The sequence below is a fragment of the Aspergillus sclerotioniger genome, assembly GCF_003184525.1.
Source record: "Aspergillus sclerotioniger CBS 115572 chromosome Unknown BO94scaffold_17, whole genome shotgun sequence".
Classification (NCBI taxonomy): Eukaryota; Fungi; Ascomycota; class Eurotiomycetes; order Eurotiales; family Aspergillaceae; genus Aspergillus; species Aspergillus sclerotioniger.
The window spans coordinates 602805-628316 of NW_020291007.1; the positions used below are offsets into that span (position 1 = coordinate 602805).

At 51.6% G+C, this 25512-nt stretch overlaps 10 protein-coding genes across 10 annotated transcripts; 6 read left to right on the top strand and 4 right to left on the bottom strand.

Moving 5' to 3' along the window:
* The first annotated feature begins 1620 nt into the window (after positions 1–1620).
* Positions 1621–3928, top strand: BO94DRAFT_536257 (putative MFS alpha-glucoside transporter). The gene is made up of 2 exons (XM_025611971.1): positions 1621–2344; positions 2457–3928. Exons 1-2 carry the CDS (start codon positions 2021–2023, stop codon positions 3843–3845), a joined length of 1713 nt encoding a protein of 570 aa, XP_025466590.1. The 5' UTR covers positions 1621–2020; the 3' UTR covers positions 3846–3928.
* Positions 3859–5452, bottom strand: echA (enoyl-CoA hydratase echA). The gene is made up of 5 exons (XM_025617263.1): positions 4975–5452; positions 4770–4907; positions 4450–4712; positions 4168–4399; positions 3859–4112 (listed from the first exon to the last, which is right to left on the bottom strand). Exons 1-5 carry the CDS (start codon positions 5123–5125, stop codon positions 4063–4065), a joined length of 834 nt encoding a protein of 277 aa, XP_025466591.1. The 5' UTR covers positions 5126–5452; the 3' UTR covers positions 3859–4062.
* BO94DRAFT_536260 (Rer1 family protein) lies at positions 5432–6925 on the top strand. The gene is made up of 4 exons (XM_025611972.1): positions 5432–5685; positions 5795–5912; positions 5984–6286; positions 6359–6925. Exons 1-4 carry the CDS (start codon positions 5617–5619, stop codon positions 6436–6438), a joined length of 570 nt encoding a protein of 189 aa, XP_025466592.1. The 5' UTR covers positions 5432–5616; the 3' UTR covers positions 6439–6925.
* Positions 6926–7410: 485 nt separating this feature from the next.
* On the bottom strand, positions 7411–10324 carry BO94DRAFT_625191 (class I SAM-dependent methyltransferase; the record flags this gene model as incomplete). The annotated part of the gene is made up of 9 exons (XM_025617264.1): positions 7411–7546; positions 7606–7808; positions 7858–7996; positions 8045–9323; positions 9375–9449; positions 9499–9755; positions 9809–9825; positions 9879–10010; positions 10073–10324. The coding sequence occupies 9 exons, from the start codon at positions 10322–10324 to the stop codon at positions 7411–7413; spliced, it is 2490 nt and encodes an 829-aa protein (XP_025466593.1).
* A 2717-nt stretch (positions 10325–13041) lies between these two features.
* On the top strand, positions 13042–14368 carry BO94DRAFT_536262 (uncharacterized protein). The gene has a single exon (XM_025611973.1). The coding sequence runs from the start codon at positions 13307–13309 to the stop codon at positions 14180–14182; it is 876 nt and encodes a 291-aa protein (XP_025466594.1). The 5' UTR covers positions 13042–13306; the 3' UTR covers positions 14183–14368.
* A 425-nt stretch (positions 14369–14793) lies between these two features.
* BO94DRAFT_576044 (uncharacterized protein) lies at positions 14794–16324 on the top strand (the record flags this gene model as incomplete). The annotated part of the gene is made up of 1 exon (XM_025615110.1): positions 14794–16324. The coding sequence occupies one exon, from the start codon at positions 14794–14796 to the stop codon at positions 16192–16194; it is 1401 nt and encodes a 466-aa protein (XP_025466595.1). The 3' UTR covers positions 16195–16324.
* Positions 16325–16528: 204 nt separating this feature from the next.
* On the bottom strand, positions 16529–18026 carry BO94DRAFT_468094 (zinc-dependent alcohol dehydrogenase; the record flags this gene model as incomplete). Its single annotated transcript, XM_025608234.1, has 9 exons — positions 16529–16713; positions 16768–17016; positions 17068–17123; positions 17178–17271; positions 17330–17410; positions 17467–17488; positions 17548–17629; positions 17681–17732; positions 17795–18026. The coding sequence occupies 9 exons, from the start codon at positions 18024–18026 to the stop codon at positions 16529–16531; spliced, it is 1053 nt and encodes a 350-aa protein (XP_025466596.1).
* A 446-nt stretch (positions 18027–18472) lies between these two features.
* BO94DRAFT_625194 (ADP-ribosylation factor family protein) lies at positions 18473–20040 on the bottom strand. Its single transcript, XM_025617265.1, has 5 exons — positions 19691–20040; positions 19578–19616; positions 19428–19511; positions 19025–19348; positions 18473–18959 (listed from the first exon to the last, which is right to left on the bottom strand). The coding sequence occupies exons 1-5, from the start codon at positions 19763–19765 to the stop codon at positions 18933–18935; spliced, it is 549 nt and encodes a 182-aa protein (XP_025466597.1). The 5' UTR covers positions 19766–20040; the 3' UTR covers positions 18473–18932.
* A 117-nt stretch (positions 20041–20157) lies between these two features.
* Positions 20158–22956, top strand: BO94DRAFT_536265 (putative chromatin remodeling complex subunit (Arp8)). Its single transcript, XM_025611974.1, has 4 exons — positions 20158–20448; positions 20505–20583; positions 20680–21088; positions 21144–22956. Exons 1-4 carry the CDS (start codon positions 20406–20408, stop codon positions 22773–22775), a joined length of 2163 nt encoding a protein of 720 aa, XP_025466598.1. The 5' UTR covers positions 20158–20405; the 3' UTR covers positions 22776–22956.
* A 222-nt stretch (positions 22957–23178) lies between these two features.
* BO94DRAFT_576048 (uncharacterized protein) lies at positions 23179–25362 on the top strand. The gene is made up of 3 exons (XM_025615111.1): positions 23179–23311; positions 23379–23705; positions 23768–25362. Exons 2-3 carry the CDS (start codon positions 23441–23443, stop codon positions 25000–25002), a joined length of 1500 nt encoding a protein of 499 aa, XP_025466599.1. The 5' UTR covers positions 23179–23311; positions 23379–23440; the 3' UTR covers positions 25003–25362.
* Positions 25363–25512: the final 150 nt, after the last annotated feature.

Consider the following 25512-nt stretch of genomic DNA (forward strand, 5'->3'; position numbering starts at 1 on the left):
GCAGCCAATGGTTTCGGGAAGCGAGAATCTGAGGGCGGCGCCAGATGATACTCTTCAGCATGATGATGAAATGGGGTCCTGAGGGTTATGGCAGTGGCTTATTGTCCCCGACTTTGCGACTCTTGTTATTGTGCCTATTGGCCCCTTGAACGCTCACATACGTAGGGATTATGCAGGTCAACAATCTTAGCGAGCCTGAGGAAATATTGCAAAGCTGAGGGCAGAAGACAAGGAGACTCTTACGTCATGGAGTACATCCATCTGTGGCATGGGTTCCATGCGGTAAGCCTCCATAGAGAAGGGGAGAAACCGGTGGATATATGTATCCGAATAGTACCATGTGAGATATCTTGATGAAAAGGGGATCTTTTGCTCAGCAGGACCAGAAATAAAACCGGAAATCCCGGTCTACTTTTCTGAATGACAGAGATGTTGAGAACGGAGAATGATGCCATAACTCATTATTCTAAGTCTTTCCCAAACACTTCTGGACCTACTATGTACAATGAGTTGGTCAGTCGACCGCGTGATTAGCACAACATGGGAAGGGGAGGCGAAGGCAATGAAATGGCGAACAGCCAAAACTATTTATATGAGAGGAAATGTTCATTGCATCGCACAGCTCATTCAGAGTACCATGAGAGAACAATATATGGAGGGATAGTTCAAAATATACGCTCTTCATAGTATAATCAAGCTTGGTATGTCAAATCACGCACAGTGTCTCCCAAGCATACTACAGAAGTTCTAGTAGTAGATGGCCGGTCGGCTACCGCTTAGAACATGGCCAATAAACAAAACCAACTGCAACCAACAAATCGTTCGTTGTACTTATAATTATACGCGTTGCTTTGGACAGCGTATAAGGAAATTAAAGTGCCCACAGGTATACGAGGAGCAAATCATCGATCGGGATTGGAGCCGCGTATATAGGCCAATGTGCTCCGATCAGTCAGCCCCTTTTTAGCCGAAAGACGAACAAACTAGGTTATGACGCTGCAGAAAGCTGTCCGGGGATCTGCATATACGCCATGTGCTCAACGGCGTTAAATCGGTTGGCTATTGGGTCTCCAAGGTTGTCTGGGTCAAGGGAAATCCTTCGTCGCCCGATTGCACGTATATACGCGCAACCGACGCTGGTCGGCCGGGTCAAGCTTCGCGCACCCACCAGGCTTGGCCGGGAATGGGATAGACAGCAGGCCAGGGCTGCCAGGCAGGGACGGCAGGCCGATCCTCCAGGATTAATCTTATCGGAGAATGTTGGCCTGCATGCCAGCCACGAGGCTCTTGCAGACGATGCATCTGGTACATCTGATCATGCATACGCGATTAGATACGGTGTGAATTGTAGAGTGTAGACTATAGAGAGCCTACCCACCATGGGGTTAAACCATATATACGGACGGTTGAGTTTTAAACCTACCGGACTTTTCTTTTCTCTCCGATCTGTCTCAGGCAGTCAAGCTCCCCTGCCATCGGGAATGCGACGCCAATCAGGACGCCGCGATCAGCTGGGCACCAGCAAGCATCCAGTCCCCGACAGTCCCTTTCCCCGCAAACCCCTCGTGTCGGTCCCCCGGCGTAATTGCCTGACTGACCTAGTAGGAGTTTATTATTCTGCTGGGGAATCCTTCCCATCCGTGTTCTTCGCAGGCTAGAGAGGATCCGAGAAGAGCCCCGCCTGGCTCTCGAGCAACTGACTAACTCATTACATGATTACACGCCCTGCCTCGGCGACGCAGCAGACGACGCCAAACCGGTTCCTGCACGCGGTGGGGGCGCCATTCCCACCGGGCCTCAGCCAGCGCTCGTCAGTCAGTCAACCACCGCCGGCCCCGCCGCCGCCATAAAAATCTAACGATAGCCGTCCCACTGCCAATGCTATCCGGTGCGGAACGTCCCTGATTTTCCTTCTGCCCACTGGCCTGTACTGTCTGTCCCTTCCTTCTTCCCTCCTTTTTCCTCCACCTCCTTTTCAGCCCTTCCCTACCCCCCCCGGGCCCTGCAATTGCTCGCCAGCATGGCTTCCTCCAAGGCTCCGGATGCCATTGCCCCGGTCGAGCAGCCGCCATCGCCCGCCATGGAGCGCCAGGACTCGACCACCTCCTCCTCGGCCAAGATCATCCAAAATGCCAAAGCCGCCACGGATAAGGAGCAGAAGATGACCTTGCTGCAAGGCATCAAGCTCTATCCCAAGGCCGTGGCATGGAGTATCCTTATCTCCACCTGCATCGTCATGGAAGGCTACGACATAAGTCTGGTCAACAACTTCTACGCGTTCCCCCAGTTCAACCGGAAATATGGCGAACTGTCGGCGGATGGGACATATCAGGTGCCAGCACGGGTAATACCAACCCCCTTTTCCATCTATCCTCGATTATCCTTCCAGTTATATTCTCTCCTGCACGCAACCCAATGATCGCGTGACATGATGACTGACGAACATATCTGTTTAGTGGCAATCGGGTCTGAGTAATGGTGCCTACGTCGGAGAAATCATTGGCCTTTTCATCAATGGGTGGGCCTCGGAACGCATCGGATATCGCTATACCATCATGGCCTGTCTCGTTTTGATCACCGCATGGACCGCCATCTTCTTCACCGCCCCTAATGTCCAGACGCTGCTGGCTGCGGAAATCTTGGCCGGTATTCCCTGGGGTGTGTTTCAAACATTGACCATCACCTACGCCTCGGAGGTGTGTCCGGTTGCCCTGCGAGGATACCTCACGACCTACGTCAATTTCTGCTGGGGATTGGGACAATTGATTGGTATCGGCGTGATCAAGGGCATGATCAATCGGGACGACCAATGGGCTTACCGGATCCCCTATGGACTGCAGTGGATGTGGCCCTTGCCACTGTTCATCGGAATTTCCCTCGCCCCGGAGTCTCCCTGGTGGTTGGTCCGGAAGGGCAAGACCCAGGAAGCCAAGAAGGCCCTCCTGCGACTGACTAGTGTGAACCGAGAGACAAACTTCGACGCAGATGAGACCATCTCGATGATGGTGCATACGACGGCACTGGAGAAAAAGATCACCAAAGGCGCCAGTTATCTGGACTGCTTCAAAGGCAGTGATTTGCGTCGGACCGAGATTGTCTGCATGGTCTGGGCCATCCAGAACCTAAGCGGCAATTCCTTCTCCAATTATTCGACCTACTTCCTGGAGGAGGCAGGCCTGAGCACGGATGATTCTTACGCCTTCGCCATGGGCCAATACGGCATCAACATGCTTGGCGTGTTTGGGGCCTGGTTCCTCATGTCCTTGGGCTTGGGCCGGAGAACGCTCTACCTGTATGGTCTCTGCGGGTTGTGTGTCATGTTGCTCATCATGGGATTCCTTGGACTGGTGCCGCAGGAGCACAAGACACAGGCGGCCCTCGCCACGGGCAGCATGATGATCATCTGGGCGCTCTTCTACCAGCTGACCGTGGGAACCGTGGCCTACTCGCTGGTCGCGGAGATCTCCACCCGCCGCCTCCAGATCAAGACGGTCGTCCTCGGCCGCAACCTGTACAACATCGTCGCGATCATTTGCGGTGTCCTGACCCCGTACATGTTGAACCCGGGGGCCTGGGACTGGGGCAACTATGCCGGATTCTTCTGGGGCGGTATCTGCTTCCTCTGCATCGTGTACACGTTCTTCCGGGTACCAGAGCCCAGCGGACGATCCTTCGCCGAGCTCGATCTCCTGTTCGAGCGGGGGGTCAGCGCGCGCAAGTTCGCCCAGACTCAGGTGGATGTGTTTGACGAGACCATGGAGCATGGGGCGGTCGATCACTTCCAGACGGAGAAGACAGCAACGGCGGATGTGGCGGCGGTTGAGAAAGGTCCCGCACCGCAATGACCAGAATGTGCTACGCTTTCTTGTAATAATTTAATATCTTAATGTACATAGAGACAACTAATCATGAATACGAGACGATTAATGATCGATCCAGTTTCATTCCAGGTCGCACTGATAGGTAGGTGTTGCACAATCATTCTGATGCTGACAAATGAACTATCTCACTTACAGATCCTTCCAGCTTTCACATCCTCCCAGCTCTCCAAGAGCCCCTCACTTACTCATTCGACCACTCCGGCTTCTTCTTCTCCGCAAAAGCCGTCATCCCTGCACACCATCAGAAATTGTCCAAAGAAAGGGAAAGAGGAGCTCAAAATCTCACCAATCTTCTGATCCTTGCTCCCAAACAACCCATGAAACAACCTCCTCTCGAACTCAACCCCCTCCTTCAAGCCGATCTCATAACTCTTATTCACAACCTCCTTGCCAGCCACCACCGCCACCCTCGAATAGCCCGCGATCGTCTCCGCCGTCTGAACCGCTTTCTCCAGGACCTTGTCCTTTCCTCCCTCCACCACCTCCGCCGCAACCCCCACTCGCCCGCCTCCTTCCCGCTAAAGTTCTTCCCCGTCAGAATCAACTCCATCGCCTTACTCTTTCCCACGGCCTTAGTTAGACGCTGCGACCCCCCAGCCCCGGGGATAACCCCCAGCTTGATCTCGGGCTGACCGAAAGTAGCGGTCGCGGTGCAGTAGATGATGTCGCACATGAGGGCAAGTTCGCAGCCACCGCCGAGAGCGTAGCCTGAGACAGCGGCGATGACGGGCTTGCGGATCGTGTTGGCGAGATGGGACCAGGGGGCGATGAAGTTGTTGCTGTAGGCACTGGAGAAAGTGAGGGGAGCCATTTCTTTGATGTCGGCGCCGGCTGGAGGTTTCTGTTATCAGTAGGATATGTGATTGGTGGGGTTTGAGGACAAGGTACCTGCGAAGGCTTTCTCGCTGCCGGTGATGATGATCGCGCCGATGTCTTTGTCGGTGTCGTAGGTCGTTAGGGCATCGTTGAGCTCTTCGAAGAGAGGACTGGAGAGCGCGTTAAGGGCTTTGGGCCGGTTGAGGGTGACTGGTTTGTACAGGACACATGCTTAGTTTCCGCTGGATTGGAGGGGGATATGGGCAGGGTTGAGTACTTAGTCCTACGCCTGGCTTGGGAGTCGAGGTGAGAATATGCTCGTATGCCGAGGTTGCGGTTGCGGAGAATTGGCGTCCGCGGGCGAGGTAGGAGGTTAGAGGGATGGCGGTACGGGAGGAGACCAGACGGGAGCACTGGCGGGCAAACATGATGGTATATATTATTATTATTATCTTCGGGGTATTGGGGGAGTGGACAGTCAATTGGGGGAGGAAGTCAGGAAGGGCCGGGGGGATAGTTGGACTTGGATGATGCGGACGATAGGAAGCTCCCCGCAAAGGTGCCGAGGAAAGCCCGGCGATAGCCGGCCGTGCCTGCACGTGAGGGCTGAGTCAGCGGAAAAGCGGCCCCTGAGGCGCAGTCGCCATGACAGTGGCTGGAGAGCCCAAAGGGGCCTAGCGGGCGCTTGCCGGGCAGTGGCCAGTTTTCCCGCGAGCAGCTGCTGTCCTTCCCATCATCGCTGAGCTGCAGTCTTGCCTCGTCGCATTCAGTCTTGCTTCTGTCCGTGCTCGTTGCTGTCTCTAGTCGCTGCCCTATGCGCTGAGCTTGCTGAGATCTTCTCGTCCGCTTCGTTGCATATCCCCCCATCTCTCTTCTCCTCCGCTGCCTGCTGGGCAATAGATAACAATCCGCTTTTACCATGGACGTTCCTGAGCCTGAGCAGACGCCTTTCACGGCCGTGACGGCGCAGACTTCGAAGCTGGCAAGGGTGCGTGCTTCCTTCATTCCTATATTTGCGACCACCTCAATCTCGCACCGCCAGCGCAGATGCACATTGCCCCCCAACAAATCCACGCAGCCACGCTAACTTTCCACAGCAATTCCAAACCTATCTCGACGCCTCCACCCCGTTCACAGCCTACCGCTGGACCAGCACCGTTGTTCTCCTCCTCGTCTTCTTCCTGAGGATCGTCTTCGCCCAGGGCTGGTACATCGGTACGACACCCCCGTTCTCTCCGCATCCTCCCCAGCTTCCAACCCACTCACTAATACAATTTCAACTACAGTGGCCTACACTCTCGGCATCTACCTCCTCAACCTCTTCCTCCTCTTTCTGCAGCCCAAGTTTGACCCCTCCCTCACCCAGGACGAGGGTCTCGAAGACGGCGACGCCGCTGCTCCCAGCCTGCCCACGAAACAAGACGACGAGTTCCGGCCTTTCATTCGCCGTCTCCCCGAATTCAAGTTCTGGTTCTCGGCTACCCGCGCCATCCTCATCGGTTTCATCTGCTCATGGTTCGCCGTCTTTGATATCCCGGTGTTCTGGCCCGTGCTGGTAGTTTACTGGGTGATTCTGTTTGTGTTGACGAGTATGTCTATCTTGGATCCGTTTGTTCTAGACCCCGGGTGAAATGGAATCGACTAACCTTGTTCCAAAACAGTGCGCCGCCAGATTCAGCACATGATCAAGTACCGCTACGTGCCGTTCTCATTCGGCAAGACACGGTACGGCCGGTCATGAAGGAAGAATATTCCATCTACTTCCGCTTAAATCATATGAGATGCGATGAGATGAGATGAGACGATGATGTGGTGTGATGATCGTCATGCCATGCATAGCTTTGTGCGCTGGCCAGCTAATTGGCTGGCTGTGTCGTGCTGCTTTCCTCCGTCCGCTTCCTGTCCCCTCGTTACCCTCGATTCATGTTGGGACCAATACCATCGAACCCCAGAGTGAACGTGGTGACGGGGTCATCATGGACAGGAGCGGACCTAACTACAACCCTTTAATTTCAACCTGATGATGACTTTGTTGCGTGTGACCTGACCTGAACTGACTTCATGAACTGGGATTTTAGTATCCTCAATGTACAGAGATTAAGTCTATGCCGTTTATGCTGTTGCTGATTGATTGATTGATTGATTCCTTTTTTTCATTGACTTCCCTGTGATACTAGAGTTGGACCTTCGTGTGTAATCTACTGTGGTGGTGAATAGATAAAAGTGCTCTACTGTAAATCTATCCTTAGGAAGGATGGGGATGGGGATGGTTATTGTGTAAATCGGTAAGACACTCTGCCTTTGGCCCTGCGATTGCCAGAATTGAAAGTAGATAGTTATGAGGAAGGCGATCCCTCATACATGATAAAGACACGGATAAGGTCTATCCTATGTGGTGTATGTATAGGTAGGTTACCAAGGAATTCTCTACCCCACAACTACAAGATCCCACATCATGAACAGTATCAGAATTGATTCCATGTCTAAGACTTTTGATTATGTGCATCTATACCCTTTGTCGACATGCGCATGTATTAGAGAGGGCAAGGTAAGGTTGAAGGGAATAATAGGATAAGGATAAGGCGGCGGGTATGAAAGGTTTATCCATGTAGACCAGAGGAAAAGGTACAAATTTCATATTGCCATCAAGGCCTTTTAGTATCATAATCGATGAAGAAGGAAAGAAGGAAAGAAGGGGGAAAGGGACGGAGGACTATATCTCGAGATGCTCTACGCTGTTTCTCTGGGTGGAGTTGTCCAATGAGAGGGCGGACATGGCGCGGCTGGGGGTCGGGCGTTCGTGTTCCTGGGTCTTTGTGCAGATCCAGGTTGATGCGTACATGTTTACGCTATTGTCTCTGTTAGGCTGTTTCTGTTTGGGATTGGGTGTCCATGTTGGTGGGCTTACCGATCAATGCAGGTGCCAGGGAACCGGGCACCCACACGGCGCGCGGAGAAGCCATTCTGCTCGAAATGACGAATGTACCAGGGATCGATACTCGCAGAACGGAGCAGTATCCGGCCGCCCATCTTTAGGGCGTGGTTGAGTTTCTGTGCTTGGACGGCTGCTTCGCTGCCTTCGGGGTCGAACCAGTCCATGGAATCCATGACCTGGTTGGTCAGTTTGGGTCTTTTTCTGGGTTTTGTTGGATGAACTCACCACGGCTATGGTCAGGCTGTGTGGTTTAATACGCTTGATCACTTCGTTGATCTCGTCGGTGTGGATGCGGAGGCCATCGAAGGCTCCGGGGGAGGATAGCTTCACGTGGGCCTTGGGGGAGAGGTATGCAGGATGGCATCTGTCGCCGTTAGCTGGGTTTGTGGGAGCTTCTGTGTTGGTATCTTACCTCCTTGAGAACTGCCCCTGCAAAGACAGGAAGTAAAAGTAGTTATCGTTGCTGATCATAGTCTCCTGGATCAAGGGGTCCAGAGTGTCCACCACATACTCCCAGATCGACTGGCCGCTCACATCTTTCGTCTGCTTCATATCCTTATTCAAGCCGTTTCTCTTGAAGAAGTCGTCGACTATCATATTGCGTTGGTTGCGGGGCACGCCTGCGGCCTTCCATGCAAACCATTCGGTACCCACCACAGCCCAGTGAAGAGGCTTGCTCAACAGGACAGAGCGAATCCGCGGCCAGATTTTTCGCTGCTCTGCCAGGGTCTGAGCTTCGCAGAGCTGTTGCACCTGACCTTGCAGGCCAAACATCTTAAATAGGTAGCGAACCATCTTGATAGCGTGGCGCGAACCGCCCGTCTCGTAGAGTCCCTTGCCGGAAGAAGAAGTGAAGACATGACTGTGCTCCAGCCAGTACTGGAACGCTTGGCTGGATAGATGTGGGCTCAGTCGGGAGATGAGAAGGTTGCGAAACTCAGAGTGCTTTCCTTCACCGAATATCTTCCACACATCACGGTGACCCAGGGCCATAAAGCTGGCCACCTTGAGCTCCAGTAGATGGTTCTGGTTCGGGTTCAGGTCAACTGCATGCACCCGACGTGGGCTCTTCTGCAGATAGTCAAGGATGTTGTCTCCGGCGCTTGTGATGGCCAGGATGACATCGTCACGCTTGATATTTAGCAGGCGATGGTCGACACGAGGGTCTTCCCAGTTGAAGGCATATATGTACTCATTTCCGAACTGCGTGTGCTTTGGCAGTAAGTCATCATAGAAAATCCTATGGTTGTGGTTCTGGTAGAAGGATGAGGGGAGGGGCAAGTTCGAGCTCAAGTTGACCACAGCAGATTCATAAGCTTTGGATCTGATTTCTTGCGTACTGTTCTCAACAGCGGTCTCCATTTCCTTTCGGTGGTTGGCTGGTGCGAGATACGGTGATTCTGTGAATGAGGCGTTCAACTTCTCAATGGCCTCGCGACCTGAGTGGGTGGTTGAATCCTTTTGGCAACCGACAAAGATATAGTAAGGAATGCCACCCAAAAGGTAGTTTCTTTCGCTGGCTGAGATGACGGTACCGAACCGATACTCCAGGTAGTCACGACGGGCTGCCTCCAGACTGACTCGATCCACGTCGAACCAGGCACGCCAAAAGACTCGTCCAAGCCAGTTCACATGACGGTTGAACGCTCCACCGGTATAGTTACGCGAGGAGACGTCGACAATGCTTTGGACTATCCGGGGGTCAGAAGACACACGTCACATATTTATTTGGATATGCATACCATAGAAATCGCAAACCCCGAGAATGCCGGAGGATCTCAAGAGCGCGGGCAGGGCGTCGACGACGCTGTAATAGTCTGCATTGTATGAGCATCGCCTTCAGATACGACACGAAGCTTCACTAACCTGGGATCATAGACAAGCTATAACTCATAGTCGCCAGGTCGGCACCGGTGGTGCTCTTGCTGCGGGGATCAACCTTGTCATCATCGGGCAAGCGGAAAGTACGGGCATCCTGGCAGATGACCCGGACATTTTTCCATCCCAGTCTTTCAAAACGTTTGCGGGCCACCTCACAGAGGGAGGGTGAAAAGTCGACCAGATATACGTGTGAGAAAAATTCCTGGACAGGGAGGAAGGCAGACATGGCTTCGATGTTGTATCTGATTGTGGTTAGGATATCATCCCAGAGATGCTGGTCCCAAAAAGTGCTCACCCTGTGCCTCCACCAATCTGAAGGGTCAGTTGGGATTCGGACAATAGGAATTGGGCAGAGATAGGCTTACATCAACCCAGATGGCCTTGCCGGACTGGAGCTCCTTGTTTTCGACCTTGTGTTTCAGCTGGGCTGCAACTAAGCCCAGCATATCCTCCCGACCACACAAAAGACGCTTGCGAGTGGCATCATACACACCAGCCTATATTCATTGCTTTCAGTCAATGCCACTAAAATGGCATCTTACGGGAATTCTGAGCATACCTGAGTCTTGTAGAAGCTCTCGAGAGCATCCTGTTGGCCATTTCCATGGCTCTGATGGGGCTTGAGGAAGGTTGCGTAGATGAATTTTAGATAGGTGAAAACACCGCTGTTGTAGTCAATCTTGCGCTTCTGCGATGACAATATTATGATTAGTGCAACGAATCCGCAAACCAAAAAGGCGGTGCCAGCAATATAGATATGAAGCCAGTCCACTGGACCCCAAAAGGGCCCGGAAACACTGGTGAACGACATGAGGGCGCAAAAGGGACAAAGAAACAGCTATGAGAGGCGGACATTCTCCCCCCAGGGTTGCGAGGAAGGGCAGCTTCTTGAATCAATTGCGCGTGGAGAGCCGACAGCCAGATGCGGAAGAAATTGGCCACATCTTTGGGAAACGCGCCCCACTCAAGGTCGCCCCTCTATCGCAAAGTAAGTTGGCTCCAAAACCTCGACCGTAGCGCCATGCCCTATCAGGGAGACACATGGCCCGGAGGTGATAAGGTGCATTGGTTGGAGGGAAGGGAAGGATCCCCGGGTGGCTCCTTGCTGGCCAGCTGGCACCGAATTGGAGGGGGAGCTGGCCCCAACCTGCCCGCAAGAAGTGCTGAGATGGAGATGTGCACTTGCAATGGATTCCGATGCGGGATGAAGTTCAACTTGTGGAAACTGGAAAGGTTGCAGCCCTCCTGCATATACTTCGGATGGGCCAATCACAACCTGCAGTGCCCGCACGCCTTGGGCCGCCCGAGCCACTCGGGGCCAATGGATCCCGCACGACAGCCCCAGGGACCAGCATTGCCGGGCCTATTGGTGGATCCCGATTAACGGCCAGCTTCCATTCATGATGGCATACGGAGGGGTATCTTTGGCAGCAAATCCCGATGCGGAAGGGCCTAACGCAGTCCACAGTGAATTTCCCCTCATTTCTCCTCGGGTGGAATCACGGCAGGTTGACCTCCAGCTAGTTACAAGAATTAGAGCGCTCGCGTATTCTTTGAAGGTCACTTACCTGCTATGATTAAAGACACCCACATCCAGCTGGAGTATCAGTCCATTGAAGTCTAAGTGTTTATATGTCTGATAGTACTCACAAGATGAGAATAGTCTGGCCAGGCCATGACTCGGCTATTCTCTTTGCAGCACATTCGCCCGATTCATGCACGCCGTTAATTCTTGCAGCGTATCCTGCCACCCTGGATGCTCAATACCCCTCATACAACCGCGGAAGCCGAGCTTTTTCTTCTCCAGCTGCACGAACAAAGGCTGCAATTGCATTAGCTTCAGGTTATCTGGACCATCACTTGTGCTGAACAAAACCTTGTTGCAACATAATATCTGGACTTTCTATGTCGAGCATCGGTATGATTCGGAGTCTGGACCTCAATAAAACTACTCAAATGCCCCTCGCAAAGATGTCGGACCCCTCATAAATGCAAGGTTTTGGCGTACATATTGTCCAATGATAGCTTGCCCGCGGCTCTCCATGGAAAGACGGCTGTGAAAAAAAATGGTTTTGTTTGTTTTGCTGCTTTCCCTCGCTTTGAGTAAAGAGGAAAAGGCCCCTTCAGCATAGTAGAAACCGATATTGATGAAGCCGTTTCGGTCTCGAGTCCATCAGTAAGACACCCAAGTTGTTCCATGATTCTCGGGGCAAAGCTTGCTGCGGGATGACCATTGCCGTATGAGCCCTTACAGAAGTTTGTCTTATTGTTGAAGCCTGAGTAGACACCGGTCATCTAGATCAATGGATCAGGCCTCACGCACAATGTAGGATGAAGTGATATTTGGATAAGAGTAAGCCGCAATCCAGTCTATGAATCTTCTTATATAAAAAGACTTGGTTGGTGTTACCCACACTGGTTATGTTCATCTGATTACTGGATCATCAAATATTGTTATATCAAACATACATGTCAAGATAAGTTTCAATATGCACCGGGACTCCAACTAAGCCCTCTGTAGATGCAATATACCTCTCATTGCCATGGATGACAGGGGCGCTTCCAGCGATGTCCGACCACACTCTGTATCCCTGAGCTGACGGTATCTAAATTTCTTTTTTGGTAATGGCATTTTAGGCCAAGTTGAGGACTGGTGAGAGATTCCTTCTCTAAACTTGATGTTCAGTGATCAATGCCTGTGCTATTTTCATCACCTAATCTCTTATGGGTGAGCTCAGCGCCAATGGAAGCGCTTAAAGGTAGACCGCGAACAAGTCAAAACTAGTACTCTGCTCAGTGCCATGTCTGAAATATGTTCTATTAGCGCGCAGGCACAGTCCAGATATCTGGCCGAATTCCAACACTTTGTGCCCATCCCAACCCGCATAAATCCACATATCTGTTGTCGCCTTGAGTGTGGGGCAAAATATCTCAATTGTCTCACAATAGCATTGAATGAATTGGTGATAGGCTATGGAGACTTGCTGTTAGCGCTCATGAATGAAGTGCTCCATTCATAGTGGGCCACAAGCGCCGGTTCCCACTTTTCTGATACGGGTCTGCCAGGTACCTAGATAAGCACCGGTTGATCCCATTCTGAGTATATGATTGAAACTACTATAACGACTAGTCAAATTATACGGCCCACTGGGTGGGATGTGCTTTCGTGCTCACTCCAAGTATTGCAGGGGTCCCTGTCGACGTTGGAAAATCCTTTGGCCAGTACCCAGTACCAAGATGCAGGGGCTGCGAGCTGAGCTGTCGATCCAGCTGATGCACTGATAGCATGGGCGCGTAATCTTTGATGCGCTATTTTTGCTGGGCCATCAATTTTTCATTCCGTTATCACAGCATGCTATGGCGGACAGCTGAGCGCACTTGTGAGTCAACGGAGGTGTCGCCTGGGGTCTAGAACCTATGAGCTGAGCACAAGGCTGAAGAGAGACATTCTAGTCATATCCTGGCTTTCTATTCGAAGCGTATAGACGCCTACGTTCATGCATATCTCTGGCTTCGTTGGCGTTGGGACATGTTACCAATATTAGCTGACGCGGCGCAGCGCCGATTTCCCTCTTCTGACGCATGTATCGAAAGGTGAGTCTAACGCTCGAGGTAGAGACGAGAGAGATTTATCTGTGAGCGCAGGCTATATAAATCAGCTACCAGCCCAGCTTCCGGGGCATTATCTCTCTGTAAACCAGACCTGCCTTTCTAGTCTTCATTCTCTATTTCAAGCTTGTTCACTCTTCAATCTTACTGCCGGCAGAAGATGCAACTTCTAAGCACCTCTACAATGTATTCGGATACCAAAACAAACGTGGTGTCGGATTCCGCAAGCTTTGATATCGGCCTCAACCCAACCGGCGACGCTGGAAGTGGCCTTCATACCCAAAATGATCCTGCTGCACCCTATCAGCGCGAAAATTATATTGAGCGCAAGACCGCTGTTGACATTCGCTGCTCTTGTGTCGACGTTGTCCATGGGCTTCTGAAGCCGGACGGCAGTTCGTACGCTACACTCATTGTTCTACAATTCCGGTTCGACCCACGCAAGCGTGCCCGCCGCATTTCCCAAGTCGATATCGAAATTCAGTTCTCCGGATCTGAACCTGGAGCAGCAGACCCAGAGGTCTACGCTATCGCTCCAAACGAGCATTTGAGTGTCTCTCGCATCACTCAGACTGAGACGACCTCCACTGAGAGCTCCTTGAACCTTGGCGCCGGCAGCATCGTCAGTGGATTCGTCGATGTAGGAGGCTCCGTGAAGTTTGGCCATGACATCAGTCGGGAGACAAACTATGCGGCGACAATTGTTGGATCAATTGACCTGAGAGGCCGCAACTATGGCAAAGCCAATTGTGCCTCATGGACGCTGATTGAGAATCCGGCAACAAAGGCCGGAGTTCCCGCTGGCATGAGAGCAGTGATACTGCTGAAGAGGAAGGATGAAGCGAAGTTCCAGGCCAATGTCTCGATTCGGGCGAAGGCGGACTGGAAGACGCAGCTGGAATGGCTGGTGGGCTCGACACGAGCAGATGACCCAGTGCTGTTTGATCCGATGATGGAGCCAACCAGTACAAAGTACGACGATATGGAGCTAAAGATGGGGGATATTAATCTCGAGGCCATCTCCGAGATCGTGGTGGAAAGCGGAAAGAGCATGACCTAGTAATTGGATTGGAACTCCCTGTATGGTAGTACATTGTGGATTGTTGCTGTTTGCCACTTTGAGATATTGAGTTATGTTGGGATACAGTCTTCGTTCCGTCTGTTCTCCAGATGGCCAGCGGTATATCGTTTTGGCATACTGGTAAGAACGCGACAAGTTATCAATCAATTATATTGTATTTTGGGACTGGCTTCCACACCTCACTGTCCTGGTGTCTCGTCAAGTGACAGAAGAGTAAGACTTCACTCACATGTTGAAGTATATGAAGCCTGGCACCTCAAGCCAGTGATTTACTCCTGCCTCTGAAAGTCACTGTAACACAATGAAGTAAGAGTTTTTATTTATTGTTTGTTCGTGGCCGGGGGGGGTGAGGTCCTCTCTTTCTTTGCTTCCTTTTTTCTTCCTCTTTCTTTTTCTCCTCCTCCTTCCCCTACTTCTCCTTCTCAACTGCTACAGCCCACGTTCAATCGCTTGTCTATTTCACTTCACTTACCTACTAGGCAAGACAAGATACTCGGGCTTCCACAGCAGACAACCGAGATTTGAAGTGTTGTCTTCACTTGCTCTTTCGATGGCTCTCAGCTTTCATAACAACACTCCTCAGAAATAAGATGAATCGTCTACCAAATGAAATCCTCCTGTTAATTGCAGAGCATACCGTGAAGGGAACTTGCTGGCGGGAGAGATGTCGTACTTTGCATGCCCTCATACTGTGCTGTCAGCGATTTTATAAGCTATTCCAATCTCTCCTCTATTATGATCTGAACCTGTGGAATTTCTCGACTAGTGAAGTCCGACTGGTCATACACCTATGGAAGCATCCCGAATTGGCGAGTCGAGTGCGCAAATTAGAGCTTTGCTGGCCTTCGGATGATGAAAACTGTCTGGAGGTGGATGATTACGAAGACGACGAGCAATCCAGAGTGAAATTCATCGAGCAAGCACTACAGGAAATATTCACGCCTGAAGAGAAGGAGACAGAGTCCAAGTGGAAAGATTGGCTACACGACTTTCGGGAGTGGGCTTGGATTGGCGTGTTACTCGTCCGCTTGACTCATCTTGAAAACATCCAGTTTAATCAAGGACAACACTCTAAAATAATAGTCGATGTTCCACTTAAGGCAGCAAAACGACATAAACCTTTCCATGATTCTCCTCCATTCCCGTTTCTACGAAACGTTTGCATCTTGTCTAATTCAGGGGTCGACAAGAAAATCATCACTCCATTCTTCTACTTCCCGAACGTCCGCTCAATTCGTGGCGGCTCAATCTGGGCCAATACGGAAAGTGCAAATATTTTGGATCCTTGCGATATGATCCCCTCGTCCTACTCCGTCCGGGAAATTGCAGTCTATGGGGTCTATCATTGCCGTGGGATGCTCGACTGGCTTGCAGCATGTAAAAAACTCGAGCACATTTCCATCGAAGCTGCATCTCATCCTAACGATGATGAAATCATATATCCCCTTGATTCTCTGGCATTTCACCATGCTATTCTGCCCTTCAGAAAAACACGCAGGACTCTAGAAGTGACATTCAGCATTTTATACAATAACAGTCTTGTAGAAAACAATGGATGGGGCCTGAAAGAGGATAATATACCTTTCCCGTCCTTGCAAGATTTCTCTGTCCTCGAGAATTTAATCATACGACATGCTCATCTCATGATCTTCCCGGACATTATGACTCTTCAACCCAGCAATATTCAGCTAATTGATAAGCTTCCGACCTCTCTAAAGAGACTCAGCATTCGTGATATCGTGGATGGGTTCTACTTTGATTTGGAATCAGAACTTCTGAGCATGGTGAGGAACCGGCATGCACTTCCCCACCTTGTTGCGCTGGAACTCGGGGAGAGCAAGATTCTCGATGAATGTTCTATTTTTGAGGAACCGTGTGATAAGCTGGTAGTTGAATGCAGAGCGGCAGGGATTTGTTTGAGCTTGGTGCCTTATGAAGATACATGGCCCCTGGCAGAACCGCTATTATTGTTCTATGAAAGTTTAGCTTGATATAGCAGCGATGATGTTCCAAGACTGCAGTCGATTGTGACGCGTTGATCTTTAACACACGGGTTAGCTTGAAAATTGTCCAGGAAATGGTTTGAGAATCACATCGGTCAATCTGATATATGGATCCTGGACATAATCATGAATTAAATTCCAAACCATTCCATATACGATGAGTCTACCAACTTCAACCGGCTACGGAATAGCGTCCCTATTTGATTTCTGCCAATCCATAGCTGTTAGAACCCGAATAAAAAACTTCGGATTCCAACCAAGTGCTTGTCACATTTGGTCCTCAGTCAAAAGGCTAAGCGAACGCTCGACCAGAACATCCCATTCACTCAGGAATGCGCACAACTGCTCGTCCCTCAATCTCAGACCGTCCCAGGCGTTGCAGCACATCATCAATGCAATCAAAATCAAAGCACTCAATATGAGCCTTCACATCGCCCGCCACAGCCATCTCCATCAACTCCCCCATCTCCTTGGCGGTTCCAGCCGAGTTACCAACAATCGTTAGCCCTGTTTGAAGTCAGCTTCTGTGCTACTGCGGATAACCACCTATCCATATCTCACCTTTAACAATCATATCAAACGGCGTAGCCGGTAACTTGAACGGCACACTCGGTATACCCACACAAACAAGGACGCCCAGACTGCGAAGCATCTTCATACTCTGGATGTATGCGGGCTCGCTGTTGGCCGTGCAGATGACGGCTTGCGCGCCTAGACCCGAAGTCAAGGCTTTCACTTCACGCTCAACGTCGTCGGTCTTGTAGTCTAGGAAGCTTGTGGCTCCGAGGGAGAGACAAAGCTTTTTTTCTTCTCACCGCTAGTTGATGAGGTTAGGAAATTGTAAGGATTGATAGAATAGACCGTACCTGTCAATTGCTATGACTTTGAGGCCCTTTTTGGAAGCAATTTGGACGCCCCTGGGATATAATTAGTGTTGATCTATGGTAAAAAACGTATGCAAATGTGTTTACATGTGTCCTAGGCCCCCTCCTGCTCCGGGGAGGACAATCCAGTCTCCGGGTCGGGTTTTCGTCTTCATGATCGAGGAGTACATTGCGATACCGGCTGCTCTCAAATTAGCCTAGACGGGGTAGGGTTGAGGGTTAATGGAAGTTCGACGCACCGCATAAGAGTGGCGCAGCTACATCTGGTGCCAGCTCAGGAGGAATTATGGTTGCGTGGATGGCAGGGCTGACAACGTATTCTAAGGTCCATCATCGATTAGCAAGGAGTACTTGCAACAGAGAAAGGGATACTCACGTTGAAAAGTCCCTGGCACATTCTACACCCTATCAGCATAATCACGAAGACCGTTGAGACGCATTAATAAGGACTCCCTACCGCTCCAGCATTCTTCTGATACGGACAGGCCGTATTATTGATAGCGCAAATCTCACACTCCAGACAAGAACTGTATAGCCATCTGCATTTGCGGCGTCAGTTCCTGCCTCTATTCATCAATGGCCATACTAACCGTATACCAACTCTCCGTCCCATCCAAGCTTGCTCGTCAAGTCCACTGCCCACTACACACGTACCTGATCAGAACATGGACAATTGACACCGGATGACAGCAAATCACACTTACCTTTCACTACCTTCCCCACACCTTCATGGCCCGCTATATCGGTCAGCATGGGGGTTTCCCCGCGCACACTATGAACATCTGAGTGGCATAGTCCAGAGTACTCGAGTTTGACTAGGACTTCACCCTCCGTGGGAGAGGGAACCGGACGGTCATGTACAATTTGTAACTTGGATGTGGTGGTCGCCCCAGATGGGGGAAGTACGGCCGCGATCTGGGTTTGGGGAACAGCCATGTTGTACATTGGGGGGTCGTGGAGATGGAGAGGGCCGTTGGTGGGCTGCTGCGGGGTGAATATGCACAGGGTCAATACTGTCGGAGAAGCTCGACAAAGTGGAGTATAACTAGAATAATTGTCTTATCCCTCTTTTGATCAATCATCGATTGTGAGATTGAGTGATTTGTCGTTGATGCAGATAATCTATCTGGCCGAAGCTATATCGTGACTGATAGGCGCTTTGTCAATGATAGGCTCCGGATAGTGATAAGGAGTCTGAAATTGTTTAGTCGATGTTAGTTGATGTGAGACACCGCTCCTTACTTTGTGTCGAACTTGTTTGTTTAAATACTAGATTGGCACGTGTTTTATTGCCGGTACCTGTTTTGAGTCAATCTTGAATCTGGACTCGAGTGTTTTTAAGTCCTAAGAAATCGAGTCCTACGGATAAAATACAGTAGAATCCTATTCTTCTTCTGATTCTGAGAGCAACGGATCTTAAGATACAGCCAATCCATACGACATCAGCATCAGTAGCATTGTCTTCTCGTCTGTAGTCTCTCAACATTGCCGTGAGCACGGCCGATAGCCTCTGACAAGGGCAGGCTCCATCCAACCAGAAGCATTGCAAGCGACGCAAATCGGTCTCAATCATGACCGTAAAGCACAAGCAAAGCCCGCCAAACTCAAATTTCAAATCAATTAGGATATTATGCTAAGTCTGGGGAATTTCGATATCAAAAAGGTATACTGTATAAACGACATGAGCCCTGAACGGAGTAGAAAAAGGACATGGAAGGAGAAAGACGAGTGAACGGCACCAAGGATAAATGACAAGCATTCACAAGCTCTGCGGAGCCTTACCACCTGAAAGCCGAGAATTATATCGAAAGAAATCTATAACATGTCATAGAACACCGTCGCTCATGCGTTTTCCGACTGAAGAGTTTGCTGTGTGCGCAAGACGTCAGCATATATCCATGGTAGGAAGAATGAGCCTGCAGCAATGTACATACCACTAGCCAATCCATGCCTTCATTAAGGCCTTTTCCATCAATCGCAGAGCATGCGACGATGCTCCAGTTCCGATCCCGCAGCTCGCCCAGCTTCAGAGCCTCTGATATCTCGCCCGCGCCTTTGGCGCCGGGCTGGTCCTGCTTGTTGGCAAATACCAACAGGGCCGCGTCGCGGAGTTCGTCCTCATTCAGCATGGCTGCAAGTTCATCAGCAGCCGTTCCGAGTCGTTCAATATCAGTCGAATCGATGACGAATATGACAGCAGCTGTGTTGGCATAGTAGCAGCGCCAGTAGGGGCGAATGGACGTTTGACCTCCGAGATCCTGAACGAGCGCATATGTCAGCAACCACCGAGCGTCCCCGTCCAAGGGCAATAATTGTATCCCAGGGGCTCCAACTTACCCAAACATTGAAATTCAGATTCCGATACGTCACCGATTCGACATTGAAACCTATGGTAGGTATCGTAGTGACCACTTCACCAATCTATTGGCAGGATATCAGCACCAGGTTCTCACTGGTCATCTGGTCGATCAGCAAGTCCACACGCACCTTGAGTCTGTAAAGTAGGGTTGTTTTCCCCGCGTTATCCTATAGCAGAGAGGGCGGATTAGTCTGGGATCGCTAGTAGCTTGAAGCCTAGTGCCAAAACATGCGTCACATACCAGCCCGAGAATGAGGATGCGAATTTCCTTCTTCGTCCAGAGGAAGGACCACATACGAGATAACGAGCCACCCATTATTGCAGCTCTATGGGCGACAGGAGAAGCAGGGCAGCACTGGTTAGAGGGGGACGGGTCTCGTCGAGAGAATGACGGCAGGAGATATTGCGGAGGGATGATCGGGTGTCGAGCGGTGGCGGAGACGATGCGGCGAACACGAGAGGAGTCGCCCGGACGGTGGCACCAACCAAGGAGACGGCAGATGTTCTAGGAGGCCAAAGGAGCTGCAGTTCACTGGAACTGAATGAGAAGCACCACGACACGAGACGGCCACGATCAAGAGCTGACTAAATGACATGGAGGGATGGGTGGTGGCAACCATTGGCCCGCGGTCTCCTGCCGATCGGCCTGGCCCAAGCTCGAATCAACTAAGGATGGGATGGTTTGGGGATGCGGTTCACTACCGCTCACGCTGTCCGATGCTGTTCCAGCCTGCCACGATACATTGTCGTCAGGCCGCCTCGCCTATCTTTCCCCGGCCACAACACTTTCCGCCCAGTCATTCCTCTCGTCCTTCCCTACGCGCAACACCGCGAATGGGGCGCTCCTGATCTGAACCTCCTTCCGACATCCTTCGCGATCCGCTTGCGATCTTGCCGGACAACTTTCTCTCACCACACCCCTGCCAGCAATTCGATTGCCGGTCTAGCAACACATCATGGTCGGCAAGAAATCGGGAAAGGCTCTCCTTCGGGATGAGGGTACGAGATCAGCAGGCCATCGATCGATATTTCTCTATACTGACACACATGCGTAGGCCTGGAGCGGACCGATAACAATATGGAACTGTCAAGCTGGCCGCAAATCCCTCCCATCAATCAGAAAAACTACTACACGTATGTCACTGGATTTTGGCCCCCAATGAATGACAGTTTTGCTATTCACTGCACCATAGCGCCCTCGTCCCAGCGCTGACCCTCCTACCATCACAGTGACTATCTCAAGCGAGATGATCAGTACCTGGCATTCAGACTACAGAACGAAGAAGCTCGAAACCGGATGGCAAAAACCGCCAAAGACCGTGATCGTGCCCTAGCCATGGCAAAGGCCAACGACCTGGGACTACCCGAAGCGGACGCGGAAGACGGCGATACCAACATGGAGGATGCTGATGAGAGTACCGCGGAAACGCTAGGCTCAAAGGTTATTGTCATCCACATTGGCAGTCAAAACCTGCGGATCGGATTGGCTAGCGATGCCTTACCCAAGACTGTGCCTATGGTGATCGCTCGGAAGGCCGCTACCAGTGAATCGGAAGAGCACGAGGAGGAGCCTTGTCCCAAGCGGTTAAAGATGGACGATGGCTCGGATATGGAACCAGAGAAGATGTTCGGTCCTGAGGTCTGCTCTTGGTCTAATTAAGCCACATCAGAGTCTAGATTCTGACCTATCACAGTTTTCCTCACAGTATACGACGATGATGGCGGACCTCAAATCCCATATGCGACAGAACAAGCGTCGGACTCTGCCAAACTCCAAGGAAATGGTGATCAATTTCAACCGGAGGACAGTCCCAGAGACTATCTCAGAGCACAATGACCCCATGCGCGTTGAGTGGACAGAAATTCCAGACCCAGCACCCGAATACATCGTGGGACAAGCGGCCTTGAGGATACCCGATGCCTCAAAGCCTCGCTACAAGCTTTACTGGCCGATCAAACATGGTTGGTGCAATGAGCGAGACTACAATAACAAACGACTGCTCTTTCTTGACATCTCCCTCATCCTGGAGGACGCTTTCAAGACTCAACTGGGACTTACTAGCAAGAAGGAGTGGCCCCAGTACTCCTGCGTCTTTGTTATCCCTGATATCTACGAAAAATCCTACGTTACTCAGGTGCTTGAGTTGCTCATGAGGGAGTTTGCCTTTGCCCGCGTCTGCTTCATCCAGGAGAGTCTGGCCGCTACATTTGGCGCCGGGTTCACCTCCGCTTGCGTCGTCGATATCGGTGCCCAAAAGACCTCGATATGCTGTGTCGAGGAAGGCATGTGCATTGAGAACTCACGTGTGAATCTCAAATACGGTGGATTGGACGTGACAGAGACGTTTGTTAAGATGATGCTTTACGATAACTTTCCCTACGCTGATATCAACCTATGGCGCCGGTATGACTACCTGTTAGCAGAGGAACTGAAGAAGAACGTTTGCACCATGAATGAATCCAGTGTATCGGTGCAGGTTTTTGATTTCCACCTTCGTGTCGCCGGCCAAGATACCCGGAAGTACTCTTTCAAGGCTTACGACGAGGTACATCTCGCCCCAATGGGCTACTTCCAGCCGTCCATCTTCGACCACTCCCAGAAGCTCAAGGGGCGGCGGAAGTTAATCGCCCGGTCGGTCGATATTTACGATGGGCAGCCGAACGACCCAACTTCGACTGCACAGTTGCATATTCTGTCTAGCATTGCTCCCCCGTCCACCAACGGTCAGGTGAATGGCGACATGCAATCGAACCATCTGGACGTACAGGCTACACCAAGTCGGGCTCAGCAATTCAATGCTCTTAGTCGCGTGCAAGATCTCGACGCCACCTCTCGATCATCGGTCGCCGGATCCCCTGTTCCGGAGGCAGTAGGCACCCCTCTAGCCGGCGCTGCTACCCCTGTTCCGGGCGGACAAGGCCAGCACACGTCGCAACCCCGTGCGCCCACGGTTGAAGAACGAGACGACATCCTGCCAGTATACCCGTTGGATAATGCGATCTTGACCTCCATCGCTCAGGCTGCTCGATCGGATGAGCGTAAAATGCGCGACTTCCTCGGCGGTATCATGGTTGTTGGAGGCGGGAGCTTGGTGAATGGGTTCCACTCATTCCTGGAGGAGCGTCTACAGGTTCTTCGACCGGCCTTCGCCAAGGAGATTATGATCGGCACGCCCCCGAGAGACCTCGACCCGCAAGTCGTTGTCTGGAAGGGCGCGAGTGTCTTTGGCAAGCTGAGCGGAACGAATGACAGCTGGATCGGGCAGCTGGAATACGACAGACTGGGCCATAGGCTCATGGCGTACAAGTGCATGTGGGCCTACTGATGCTGATGTCTTTATCGATCTCTTTTGGTATTTTTACGCTTGAAAGATGGTGTTGGTTGATCCGGGAACTCGTTGTGACTATTCTGTAATTCTATGAATCTTTGGCTAGCTTTCTTCATGCATGTCCTGCGGCCTAGAGTGACAGGCAACCAGCCATATGAATAATGACAGTGAATTGTGAGATTAAAATGTATTCACTGCACCATACAACAACATAACACTATGCCCTGTGATTGTAGCATCCCCAGCCTCTCCGGCTCCAACTTCATGCCTGGAAGATTGTTAGTCCGTTTGTCTGTGCACCCTCATGCTAACCCAACCCGCCAGGCGGTATGGATATGCAGAATGACCCAGCCAACCCCAAGTGAGTTTGCCCTGCATCCCGACGCCTCCAATCGTGCATGCCGTTTTTCAGGTCTCACTGACCGGGTGATCGCTTCTCTCAGTCCTTCAGCCGATTGATTGTAGCTGCCAGGGCTCGGTTGGGTCTTTTGTGTCGGAGTCTGCAATCCCGCCGCTTATTCTCCCAGAGCCACGTAAGTTCCAATGAGCTTTCTGTCGCAGCGAGGTCGGAGCTCTACTAATACGGGTCGCATTGTACAGTCCGCCTTCCTCTTGACGACGCTGAAACGAGAGTCTTGCAGCTATCTGTACTTCACGCAGAAATGTCGAAGTCCAAGGACAGCAGCTCCTCTGGGGGCTTTCACCAGGAGTATATTGCGTCTCTGCGCTATCGAAATGACCTGCCGCCTCCGGATATGCCCCCGAAGTTCCTCGACATCCCACACGAAGGCTTGGATCGTTTCCTCACCCCGGGCTTTGCATCCAATCTGGCCCGCCGCGAGGAACTGAATATCGATGTCGATGCGGAAGGTGGTATGCCGATCGACCTGGTCGGTATTCCGGGCCTTCACCTGGGCGATGAGAGTGGTACGTAGCCAATGCTAGCTTGGTCCCCGTCGAATTGGTGGCTAATTTGTCTGGCAATGCAGCGATTATGGCTCCCGAGAATCCGGAACCCATTGACCCCGCTGACCTGGCGCTGCTCATGACACCGGAGCAGCTGAAGAACCCGGCACCGAAGAATGCTAATGTCAGTTTCCTTCGTCGTACGCAGTACATTTCCGCCGGTCTTCGCGCGCCGGATAGCCCCAAGGTCGCCCCCATCCGCTCTAAGCGTGGCCTTGACAAGACCAAGTCGCAAGACGATCCCACCTACGTCAAGAAGTACCTTCAGAAAGGTTTCGATATCGCGTATCCTCACAGCAGACATGTCGGTGAAGATACGGCGAGCAAGATTAAAGGACACACTCCTACTAAGCTTGAGCATGATGCATGGGCCCATCCAGTGCACCCGGATAACCCCAAGTTGAAGCCCGTTGGGATTTACCCTCTCCTCCCCGATCTGGCAGGGTTCCCGGATCCCGGTGGTTTCGTTCAATTCAAATTCGACAAAGCACCGGTACAGGATGTCTCCGGAAGAAGGGACAAGCGCATGGATGTTGCGGTCTTGCTTCCGTCGGCACCAGAGGAACGCATCTGTCAAGAGCACGCGACAAAGGCCGCCTTGCATAAGACTAACCCCAACCTGTACCCCGACCCAGGCCCGATCCCATGGGATTACGATCTCTTCCTGCCCGAGAAGAAAGAAGCAGCCAGGAATGTTTCCGCAAGTCTGCGCATCACCAACCCTGAGCGCGATAATGAAGAGTTGTACACGCATGAGGGAGCCGATAACGCCAGGTTCCATCGTTTCGACCGTGTCCGCACGTATGCGACCAGCGCTCAGACTTTGGGCAACGACCAGAAGCAAAAAGATGTCGCGTTGACCCTTTTCGACCCATCAGAATTGAAGGAGGGTCAGCAAGGCGGCCTCGCCTCGAAACAGAAGGCCGCCTACTACTATCCTATCCTCGGAAAGACCCGTCTCAAGCCTGAGAGAGCCAGGACCATCGCCCAGGCGGGTCTGGCGCCCACACGCCCGAAGACCAAGGAGGACCAGGTTGACCAAATCCAAGTGGTCGTCCGCGACCCTGATGAGGCCGAAGTCTACAAGCGTTCTCTGCATCGGGCTGCCATTGACCCGAAGTTTGCTGAGACGATGCCCCCACCCCCGGAGGAGGAGCCCGAAGCCACCAAGGAGGACGACGAAGGTGAACACGGTGCAGACCGTCAGGCTTCGCCGGAGGACGCGAACGACGATGTCGACAATATGAGTGACGAGTGATGGACACGGTCCACCATGTATCACATTGGGGCTACGACGGCGGCAGACATGCTCCTTCATCTTCCCGAGTGTACTTTTCTTGTGCATTGCACTTTACATACCCTTTCATGTCTCATTATACTGATCTTCTTTGGGTGTTCACCTTGCATGGCTGTCTCCGCGCGGAGTCCGAGCTACTAGCCGCGTTGTTAGTCTGGTTGGCTGGTATTGGAGTCGCGGCAGCAAAAGGCGTTGTGTGGCATGATGACTTGGAGTTACGTAGCGAGAGTTTGGTTTTTTCCTTGCAGGATGTTCAGAAGCAGGCTGCCATTGGCGATTCATGTACATCCATAAAATACCTAGTCAACCCATATTATCCTGCACGAAGCTCGAGTCCTGCACATGTATACTCAATACTGACTAGATTCACACCGCCCGCGAGTGGTTCTGCCGGATAAATCCTTGACCGCCTCGGGACGTTGACGCAAAAGAACCGGACGAGGAATGCCACCGACGTCGATCCACCGCAGC